The sequence below is a fragment of the Daldinia caldariorum genome (assembly GCF_022478825.1).
Source record: "Daldinia caldariorum strain CBS 122874 unplaced genomic scaffold F4812scaffold_14, whole genome shotgun sequence".
Taxonomy (NCBI): Eukaryota; Fungi; Ascomycota; class Sordariomycetes; order Xylariales; family Hypoxylaceae; genus Daldinia; species Daldinia caldariorum.
This window is the reverse complement of record NW_025953050.1, coordinates 727,090-737,923: the sequence shown is the minus strand read 5'-3', so window position 1 is coordinate 737,923 and position 10,834 is coordinate 727,090. Positions and strand designations below refer to the sequence as shown.

At 51.1% G+C, this 10,834-nt stretch overlaps 4 protein-coding genes across 4 annotated transcripts; 2 read left to right on the top strand and 2 right to left on the bottom strand.

The window, feature by feature from the left end:
• The first annotated feature begins 2,879 nt into the window (after positions 1–2,879).
• Positions 2,880–4,400, top strand: F4812DRAFT_111623 (uncharacterized protein). Its single transcript, XM_047929349.1, has one exon. The coding sequence runs from the start codon at positions 2,933–2,935 to the stop codon at positions 4,085–4,087; it is 1,155 nt and encodes a 384-aa protein (XP_047788093.1). The 5' UTR covers positions 2,880–2,932; the 3' UTR covers positions 4,088–4,400.
• Positions 4,401–4,924: 524 nt separating this feature from the next.
• Positions 4,925–6,419, bottom strand: F4812DRAFT_111621 (Pex12 amino terminal region-domain-containing protein). The gene has a single exon (XM_047929348.1). It carries the CDS (start codon positions 6,267–6,269, stop codon positions 4,938–4,940), a length of 1,332 nt encoding a protein of 443 aa, XP_047788092.1. The 5' UTR covers positions 6,270–6,419; the 3' UTR covers positions 4,925–4,937.
• Positions 6,420–6,640: 221 nt separating this feature from the next.
• Positions 6,641–8,622, top strand: F4812DRAFT_111603 (EXS-domain-containing protein). The gene is made up of 2 exons (XM_047929347.1): positions 6,641–6,987; positions 7,116–8,622. Exons 1-2 carry the CDS (start codon positions 6,897–6,899, stop codon positions 8,279–8,281), a joined length of 1,257 nt encoding a protein of 418 aa, XP_047788091.1. The 5' UTR covers positions 6,641–6,896; the 3' UTR covers positions 8,282–8,622.
• A 62-nt stretch (positions 8,623–8,684) lies between these two features.
• F4812DRAFT_111592 (glycosyltransferase family 15 protein) lies at positions 8,685–10,632 on the bottom strand. The gene is made up of 3 exons (XM_047929346.1): positions 9,990–10,632; positions 9,462–9,900; positions 8,685–9,393 (listed from the first exon to the last, which is right to left on the bottom strand). Exons 1-3 carry the CDS (start codon positions 10,499–10,501, stop codon positions 9,088–9,090), a joined length of 1,257 nt encoding a protein of 418 aa, XP_047788090.1. The 5' UTR covers positions 10,502–10,632; the 3' UTR covers positions 8,685–9,087.
• Positions 10,633–10,834: the final 202 nt, after the last annotated feature.

Below are 10,834 nucleotides of genomic sequence, written 5' to 3'. Positions count from 1 at the left end.
TTCGCCTTTCTCTTATCGTCTTTTTTTAAACCAGGCGGTCTTATGATCACAAAACTCGTGTAAGGTATCTCACGTAATTACCGATATTTCTAAGTCTGGGCCGATGAGTCTGGGCCGATGGATCATTTCTATCTTCCTTCTTTCACCGCTTGGCTTGTCAATATACCTTTTATAAGCCATTGGTAGGGCAATTCAGTTTTATTGGAAAAAAGTAACTTAGGTAGGTATGCAATTATATCTAGGGAATTGATGTTCTCGTACTATATAAAAAAGTATTGCTGCATAAGGGATTCGTGATCTACATTGATCACGAGACCGAATAATTATAGAATCATAACGTTGAAACTTGCCTTCCTTAAATTGTTTAGCGGCCGCGACGGTTTTGGATAGAAACAGAAGACGCTAAGTCGAACCACTATTGGTTGATTAGGTAACTTTTCCAATGCCGTCCCGTTCCTGACCTATCTTTGCGTACCTGTTTACAAGTAACCTAGGTTGTTAGTTAGTAGGTAGTATCAGTATGAGAGTCGGCTATTCTTAAATCCTACCAACTACCAACTTACATAGTAAAAATAGGTATCTTGTCCCTTAGAACAATACCAAAAAGCATGGGTCAACTTATCGACCTACCTTGTTCGTATGGTTACATGCGTGAAGCCCTCGCAAATGACGAACGTTATGCGTATGTCGGCTCTACTCTGTTACATGTTAATTCTAGAATAAGCATCAATGCTTAATAGGTACTTCAATTAATACCTGATACCTACCTAGGTACTAACCCTGAGGTAGTACCAACATGAGGTAATGTCCTGCCTTTGGGTAAATAACATTGGGTACCTAGGGATGTATGTATGATGTATGTCTGTACCTAATGTTTGTATGCACGTAAGGCATCCAAGGTATCCCCGGGGAATAGGTACCTTACCTTAGTTGCATGTACCTAATGCTGTACTATGAGGTAGGTATGCTACCTATCCGTAAGCGTTGCTTGGCCGTGGTATAGCGAATCAACATGTTCGTTACTTCCCAATGCTAAAGATTATCCTAGCAACACCTGAACATTATCGCAGCTGTAGCGCCTGTTGACAGCTGCCCCGCTTCGGTAACCGACTGCGGACTGACTCCCCGATTAAGAAGACCCGCACCGCATAACGCAACGGCGCCCAACGCAAAAAACTTCAATGTAATTTTTGCATTACACACTTGCACACTTGCACATTTGCACACCCGAGGTCCTCTTAAAATTTTTCATCGTCACGAGAATCTGGAAACCCCCATTGTCGGGTCGCAAGATAAAAATTCTTGTTGGGATTTTTTTTCTCTCTTAAACTCGGTATACTCCAATTCTTGCTCCTGATCAACTCCGCCCTCTAGTTCCTTTTAATTCCTTTCCCGCGATCCTCTCTCATAGGTCAGCTTTGCAAATTGTTACCCCGGACGAGATCGCCCGCTGTTCTAATAATATTACTTTCGGCCCCCCGATTGGAGCTTTGGGGTTGTTAGTCGTCAGAGAATCTGAACAACGCGCGTCCAGTTTTCTTTGCTGGTACGAGGGTATCTACCATCGTTATCTAAGAAGAGAACAGAATAGTGATACTTGATTGTCCCCGATTGTACGACTTGGTGAAGGACAAATAAGACAAAAAATACTTGGAAGCGTTGTTGTTCCAACGGGGAGTGTGGCACCTTGAAACCGGGGAGACATTACAATCCATACAAAATCCATAGTAATCCTGTCATACGGGCCAGACGGGCAAAGGAACGCGCCGTCTATCGTTATTACTATATCGTTCCCGAGTCTGGAATTCCACAGTCTGATTGCCCGGGTTTTCTCTCTCTTGGCCTTGTTGTCTCTTGGTCCTATCAGCGTTGGATTCTCGATCCGATTTCGCCCATTCTGCTATTTTGCAGTTATCTTACTTACATTGCACTGCCTTCTTTTGCTTTGCATCTGCAGTCGCTAAGAAAAATAAGAAGCAAAACAGAAAATATCAACAAATTTAACACCCGACCACTCACAGCGAAGCTACGCGCACGAAATCGTGCAGCTGCGCGCCAATCAGCATCTTACATATCCGACAGCACATCGATTCTAGACCAGTTAGGCCAGTTCAACCAGTTAGAAACATGGTTTCCTTCTCGTGTGAGGTAATATTACCAATTCCATCATTTTAAACCCCCCTTCCCAGGCGCCCCCAAAGGCTCCAAAGGACCCAAATGACCACCAAGTTTTGCCTGTGTGCCTGACATCACGGCCCTTTGCCTATCACTACCCATCACGCTCAGCCCTTCTTTTCTGGTGTCTTCCAGCACTCCCTTTCGTCCCCTTTCCCTTTCAAGCAACACACGACGTTTCGCGTTGCGCTGCCCCCCCTTCAAGCCCTTCAGATCTCTTTCGCCATCCCTCCTGATCACCATACATATCCATACATCTACCAGACATCCCACCACACAGAGCCAATAAATCACCTGGGCATTGACCATCCATCATCCTTCACACCCCTTCACACCCACCTACTCGTACCCCCCTTGTTTATATTTACCCCATAATATTGGGAACCGCCTCTCCGTCTCTATCTCCTGATCTCGTCCACCCCCATCTGCCCCTCCAACCAGATAAAACACACGCCCCCCTGAAACCAATTGCATTCTTCGTATCCCTTCATCGCATCTTTTAAACCAACTATCTTTTCGCATTGGATTTTATATCATTCTAACTCGATATCTTCTACCCACAGGCTTGTGGCGATGTTTTAACCAAAAAGAAGCTCGACCCACACAGAAATCGTTGTTACGGCGCTTCGTTTACCTGCATTGATTGTATGGTACATTTTCCCGGAACTGAATATCGTGCGCACAGTGTAAGTCGCAAATCTTATCTCTCCCGTACGAACTAAATAAGACCTAATGCCTCTATTCCTGCTAGAGTTGCATGACCGAAGAACAAAAATACCAAGGTGCCCTGTACAAACCTAAGAAGCAAAAATTCAACGGCGTCGCATCTAACGGCGGAACCGAAACCATGGCTCATAACGCATACGTCGAGGACGCAACGGAAGAATATCAAGATTACCGGCAATATCTAGTTCACGAGGACCAAAACGGACAAATGCTTCCACCAGAAGCGCCTACTCCACCCCCTGCGGCCGCGGACGACCCTAACGTGAATGTCTTCGATTTTCTGGATACACCAACTGTTTCCAATGTCAACCTCCAATACTACAATAACCCTGCACCGCCCACTGGAGGTCGACAGCTTGTCCGCTTCGAGAAACCCACGGAAGATTATGTAGACTCGACAGGATATATGGCAGACAAAGGGGAGATGGTCCATTACGGAACTGGGCCTGTCACCACCAACGCGCTCGAGACACCAGTACCTAAGTTACACCGAAAGAAGTCGAAAGATACCGACGAAAAGAAGACCAAAAAACGCAAGCAACTACATATAGAGACTCCTGGACCCTTAGCACTAGGAGCGGCGCATGGTGACGAAGTAATGACTGATGCCCCGCCCGTATTGCATACAGGTTTGACTGGAGGTCTGAACCGTATGATGCGCCCGTCCCAATTTCCCCCATCGCCTGATTACTCCGGAGGTGATGGCGCCGAGAAGTCGCCAACGATCAGGAAGTCGAAGCACAAGTCTCACAAACCTAAATCCAGCCGGGATTCGTTTAGCGATGGACTTAAGGCTTTCATGTCGGGTACTTCAAAGACTAAGAAGCGAAAGCATTCGTCCGACAAGGAAAAGAAGGAGAAGAAGTCGAGACATCACCGATCGAGTTCCGAAAAAGCTCCTAAGCTAATCGAATACAAGACAAAGTCGGGTGATGAGAAGGACGGAGAATCGGGCCAGATGATCCTTTACCGACCGAGATCCGACCTATTCCTAAGCCTATGCAACAAGGGCCCAGATAGCGAAAAGGGCTGCAGCATGAACAAGGCTCTCAAGAGATTCCACCGCGAACGATCGGAATCAGGTACCAGCTTGGGCAAGTCCACGGAGGAGAAGGAGCTCTGGCGATCGTTACGGATGCGTCGTAACGACCGCGGAGAAATTGTATTGTTCTCAGTCGAAGTCTGAGCGTTCATTGTCCAAACGAAACCAAAGAAAAGAAGAAGAAAAGAAGTAAAATGGCGTTCTGACTTGGTGGTTTGCTTTTTTGTTTATCGGGAATTAATGTGATACCTAACGTGCGGAACGGGGGGGCGGGGGCATCAGGGGAGGGGGGAAAAGAAGGAAACGGACAATCTTGGGGGGTGTGCTACCGGTTTACTTTTGTACGGAACTTTTGTACGGAAAACCTGGCTGCTTCTGAAGCTGGTCTTGAAGCCTCAAATTATAGACGAGGTTCGTGTAAGGTCGTGTAAGGAAAAATACCTAAGGTCGGGCGGGTATTAAGCAGGGACGGAGCGGATCGCGCGACACCCGGTATGCGGTATGCGGTATGCGGCACGGACTTGGTTTTATCATCCATCCATCTATCGGCTTGTCATCATTACTTGTACGTGTTTTTTTTTCAATGGGGGGTTTATATGTTATATTCCCTTTGTTTGTTTTTCTCAAATGTTTGAGTATGGGCAACGCAGGTAATGTGGTTGGGAGGGATGAGACGATAAGAGAGAGAAAGGGGGGGTGATGGAGACGACGAAGGGCTGTTAGAGATTTCCGATCACATCTAGAGCATACCTATCTACTTGTCTGCAATATATGAACGTCATTTTTAAGTATTTTTTCTTCTCTTTTCTTCCCCTTTTCGCCACGGTATATCTATTGCCATCCTATGCTATGCATATTACTTTTATCCTCTTCCAAACACAGGCAATGAACATAATAAATAGGAATTCGTCTCAACTAGGTACCTTAGGTATGTATATTATTATATATTTACGTGCATCATGTGTGTAGTGTATGGTAGGTATTTCTACGAAGCTCAAACAGCCTGCAGCGGCAGGATATGCTGGACCAGCGCCTCGCGCCGACACAGCGGACACTCGGGCTTCTCGCGAACCCAATCGCCGATGCAGGCCCAGCAGAAGACGTGGCCGCACGGCGTGGCGGACGGGTCCTTGAGCTCCTCGAGGCACAGCGTGCACTTGCGCTGCTGGGTGCCCTTGATCCAGCGCATGCCCCTGTCGTCCGCCAGGTCGTACCGGGGGTTGCTCGGGCCGCCGGGGGGCGGCGGGGTGTGCGTCGCGGCCAGGATGTCGATTCTCGTGCCGCCGGCGCCGCCCCCTTGGGCCGAACCCGCCGCCGTGGCGAGCAGGAGCTCATTGTTCGACGAGTACGCGTTGTTGTCCAGGGACACGGCGAGGATCCCGCCGGACCTCGGCCGCTCGACGCTCGAGGACGTGGCCTCGAGGGCGGCGGCGGTGTCGGGCGCGTCGGAGGCCGAGGCCAGCGCCGCGCGCACGTGCAGGTACGCCTGGACGGCCATCTGCACGGCCAGCAGGACGCCGAGGAGCTCGTAGCCGGCGGCGCGGTCGGAGGAGGACTCGGGCGACGGCGCCTTGCGGGTGAAGACGTATCTTAGCCCGGCGAGGCGCTTCGCCAGCTCGTAGTACGACCCACCGAAGTAGAAGAGGGCGAGGCTGACGGCGTGGACGTGCGAGGGGGACGTGAGCGAGGTGAGGTGGGTGAGGAGGTAGGCCTGGAGCTTGTACGACCAGGATATCGTCTTCCTGTGTTGGTGTTTTTGGGTTTTCAGCTTGGCGGATACCTCTTCCGCGGTACCGTTACCGTCGCCGGGCTGGAGGCCCAAGTTCCGCTGCAGCCGAGCGCGGATGCGGGCGCGGATCTTGGGCAGGAAGCGGGAGAGGGCGTAGGGGGCGAGGATGCTGCCGGCGATGTAGGCGGCGCGGCGGCGGAGGGACGGGAGGGCGCCGGAGGGGGACTCGACCTGGACGAGGCCGCAGTACTCCTCGCCGAGGGTGCGGTTGCCGACGAGGGTGGTGAGGGAGAGGTACAGGAGGTCGGCGAGGGTGCGGGACTCGGAGGCCCAGGCGTGCGCGGACCGGGCGCCGAGGAGCCGTCGGTGAAGCTCGGATAGCTGGTTCGTCAGGAGGCCCTGGAAGTAGGCGTCCTTCTGGTGGGCGCGGATTATGTCGGGGGCGAAGGCGTAGGGGTATGGAGAGGAGGAGGTGGTGGTCGTCGTGGTAGATGTGGATGCGGATGGAGACGATGATGATGGTGGTGATGGTGGTGATGAGGAGGAGGAGGAGGTGGGAGGAATGTTGGAGGGCGGTGGCGCCGTTTCGGTTGCCATTGTGGTGTTGAAAGACTATACGAGAGATGGCATATCAATCGAAGGTTATTATTAATTAAAGGTGCGTTTTCAGTGTGTGTGTGCAGTAAAGAATGTTGAAGCTGTAAAAGTTTAAAATAAAGGTTAGGTTTGATTGAAGCTGTTAATACCTGTGGCGAATGCACCTGCAAGTTATTAGCTGAACCTCGGCGATTGGATAACCGTTCTAGCCTTTACCACAAGCTAATTTGACCAGGGTGTTTCGGCTTGCTTTAACACTAGCGCGGCAAGGATCCACAGTGCCCGGAGTGCGTCGATGGTTTTACCTAACAGCTTTAACCTACCAGCCTCCATGTAGCCTGTAGGTAACCTTGTAACCGCACTAAGGTGACGTCGCCAATATGCTAATTTCAATTCCCCAAAAAAGCCAATCAATTATCTCTTATCTGGCAAGTTACGAATTATTCTATCGTTTTCCTATTCACCACCATTAATTATCCACACTCCACGTTTTATAAAAAAAGAATATACGTTTACAACCACGGGATCATACCAATTCGATCACGGCGACACTTGTTCGCGTCCGGGTGGACTTTCGTCGCGCAATTAAGGTCTCGATGCTAGGATACCAGAGCTCGCAGCAGCGCCATGGACGGTGATCCAGCAGTTGAGCCGGAGCTCGACTCTCTCAGCTTGACCTTTCCCTTACCGTATCGCGTCGCTTTTATAATCGTGCTAGGTTCGTGACTCCATATACCAACATATCTATCTACCCGTATATCTATCTCTATATCCACCTATCTATACTCGTCGTATTTCCCACCTCAATTCGAAGACTGGACTAACTCCCCAAACAAAATAAAACAGCGGTCTGGGCCTGGGGCATCAACCTGCACTACCTGTACCTGTGCGGCATCGACGTGCCCTCGCTGATCCGGTACCCGGGCAGGTCGTCGCCGCACCACCCGACGCACCACCTTTCGACCTACCGCCTCGCCACCGTGCTCTCCGCCTTCCTAGCCTTCGCCCTCCTCGTCTTCTGGGCTTTCACCCGCCGCGACCCGGACCTCGTCCTGGCTTGGGACTGGCTCCCGCTCCTGTACCTCGCCGCGCTGCTCGGCCTCCTCGCCTTCGCCCCGCCCTTCTTCAAGTCCCTGTCCCACGGCGGCCGCGCCCGCCTGCGCGCCACCCTCCGCCGCATCTGCGTCGGCGGGCTCGCCGAGGCCAAGGACGGCAAGTTCGGCGATATCCTGCTGGCCGACGTCCTGACCAGCTACGCCAAGGTGCTGGCCGACCTGTTCGTCGCGCTGTGCATGTTCTTCCGGTCCGAGGCGGGCGCGAGCGCCACCGCGCGTCCGGACCGCAACTGCGGCGGGACCTTCGCCGTCCCCTTGATCATGGCCGTCCCTTCGCTCATCCGTCTGCGCCAGTGCCTCATCGAGTACGGCCGCGTGCGCCGCGGCCGCATCACCGACGCCTCGGGCTGGGGCGGCCAGCACCTGGCCAACGCGCTCAAGTACTTCACCGCGTTCCCCGTCATCGTCTTCAGCACGCTGCAGCGCAGCTCCACCGGCGGCCAGCCCCCGCCCGCCGCCTACTACCGCGCCTGGGTCGTCGCCTGCGCCGTCAACTCCCTGTACAGCTTCTACTGGGACGTCGCCAAGGACTGGGACCTAGCGCTCTTCGACCCCCAAGCGCGCAGCTCCCCGGACCTCAAAGGCTTCGGCCTCCGCCGGCGCCTGCACGTCGGGCCGCCGGCGCTGTACTACGCCGTCGTCGCGGCGGACCTGCTGCTGCGGTGCACGTGGAGCCTGAAGCTGAGCCCGCACCTGGGCCGCATGGCCGACTGGGAAGGGTCCATCTTTGCGGTCGAGCTGCTCGAGGTGTTCCGCCGATGGGTGTGGATATTCTTCCGCGTCGAGACCGAGTGGATCCGCAACACGTCCGTGCCTGGTTTCGACGCCGGCGACGTCGCGCTCCCGGATTACCACAACCATAACGTCCCCGGCCCGAAGTACCAGGATGACGACTAGGCCCCGAGCATCATCTGGCGAGGATGCGGATGTTTTTTTGGGGCTGTGAGGAAGAGGAGGGGCCTATTATTAAAGAGTTTAAATAGAAAAGGGGTACGGTATGGAATAAGGCTTTTTATGCGATAAGGAGTATGAAGTATAGAATATGGGAGTGTATGATCTTGTATATCAGGTAATATATGCCCAGGTGCTGGCGTCATAGTTGCATTAGAAGCGTTGTTTGTTAGACAGGTACCTATCCTAACCCAACTTGAGTACGGTTAAGTAGGTCATTGACTACCAGCGAGTTAGTACATAGAATAATTATTAAAAACATATTTATAATGAATGTCTACATGTTAATATTGGCAACTATCCAAAAGCGCTTGATTCAATATTTCTATTTAAGCCCATTTATTGGAACAGCACTTGGTGTATTTCCTGAATGGCTGGGCTACCTGGGTATAATATATGCTATATGTTAAACCTTCTTCTATCAACTCAATCCTCATCACCTATGAATGCATTTCTCCGCATTTCACTTCCGTTATTCGTGCGTGCGTAACGCGACCGCCCATAGTTCGGTAGGCCTATAAAACAGTTGCTCTGTGGTATCCAGTTTTCCCCGTCTCTTTTCCCCCTGAGATGGTTTGATATAAGTACACGTACGCCAAAAGCACCACAAGCGCCAAGGCTATGCTCTTCCCGGTTACGCATCCAATGCGATTAAGAGACCATTGGAAATTCGAGAGAAAGTAATAACGGTAGATACAAACTACCAGAATGCTGATAGCGCCGACCGTAGACGGCCGCCACGCTATTCTATACTATAGAAATGGCGCGAACCGTGGCCGTCTCACGGTGGTTGGCTGCTTCAACTTGTTTAAGCAGAATGATCCGAAGTTCCTCGGCGACGGCCCCGGACAATTGCAACGGCACCCGATGCCGTTATCCTCCTCTGCTGCCCACGTTTCACTTCCAAGTAGCTCGGACTCTGGGAGTTGTCCGCCTGGTGCATTAGCCGGACATTGGTATAAAAGAGCGTGTCGGTATCCGAAATCTTCGAAATGATGTACTTTCCGAGGGTCTGCAAGCAATGCTATAGCGAGAGAGTGTACCGCTGCATCACCCCACTGCAATACTGTTAGACCATCTCCAATTGGGTATCCCATCGCAAGTATGACCCAAAAAAGACACTTACACGCTCAAAGTAAAACCCGCCCTTCTTATCTAAATAATCAAACAGATCTTGGTACGCCTTTGTTCGGAAGAATTCCATATCAGCAATCTCGAAATTGCTCCAGTAATGACACAAATTCCACTCGTCGCCATACGCATCGCGATTCGGTAGCCAACTCATGAATCGCCGGAACGGGTACGGCATCCATGAGGCCGACACCGTAGACTTCCAGAGACTGCTAGTAGGAATGCCCATCATCTCCTTCCAATCGGCGATCGAACGGAATAGACCCGGACAAGACTTGCCCACCTCCCACAACGCGATTGTAAACCCATAAACCTTTTTATGTCGTGCCATCTGTACAAAGGGATCGTACGTAATCGCGCAGGTAAAATCGACGTCCGGTTCGAGCCGCCAGTACCATTTGTACTTCTTCAATACATCGAGCTGATAGAATTTACTTTGGAAGTTTGTCAGTTGGAGTTGTTATTCCAAATGCGCCGAGAGCTGCGTTCGCCCCTCTCTTTTCCTATATGGAAAAGAACTTACCCTGAATAAAAACGGCACATATGATGGTATCCTTCTTCCCCAGCATGTGGAATACCCCTTTCTCCTTGCTCCTTAATATTTTGCTTTGCTGCGTTTATATCTACGCCTTCTGGGAACGTCCATTGCGCCTGTGGTATGACATCAAAGGTAGCTAGTCCTCGGGTCGTCGTATTTAACACCTCTATGAACCTGGGGTCCCATTCCTCGTCGTTTAGGAAGACGTAAGGGTAGTTGAACCATCTGTTGAATTGTTGTTCTATCGAAGTGGCGGTTCTGTTGGCCTTCTCTAGTTCTTTATTCCGCGCAAGCATTACCAAGGCAGCATTTTCTCGCTTTGCGCTGACGTCGGGCTCCTGGCACGAGGTGAAAAAGGGTGCGTCGAGCTCGCTTGTCGGCCGGGATACGCTATATTGCCATTGGTGTACGACGACTTCGAAAATGAAAGGTCCAGCGACAGTAAGTATCAGCCAGAGCGGCAGTCTTCGTGCGGGACGGATAATCCGTCGTAACATGGTACAGGTTCTATCCTCGTTCCCTTCTCAGATCATTGTCTATGTTTTTTTCCTGCTAATTTGAGGAAAATGCCGGTGGGAATGGTATCGATAGCTCGGTTTTGGATCAACTGGACTATGACAAATAATAATCAAAAGAACGTAGGAGAGAGACAAGAAAAAAAAGGGAGAGCAGCCCCGAATTATGTAAAATAGGTAGGCAAAGAAATACCAAAAAAAAAAAAAAAAAAAAATACACAGGCGCACGCTTGACGAAATGTGTAATGGTCGATTTTCTTTTTCAACTTATTAAACTGATTACCTCCGGATCGCAGGCAGCAAGTCTCGAGGTTA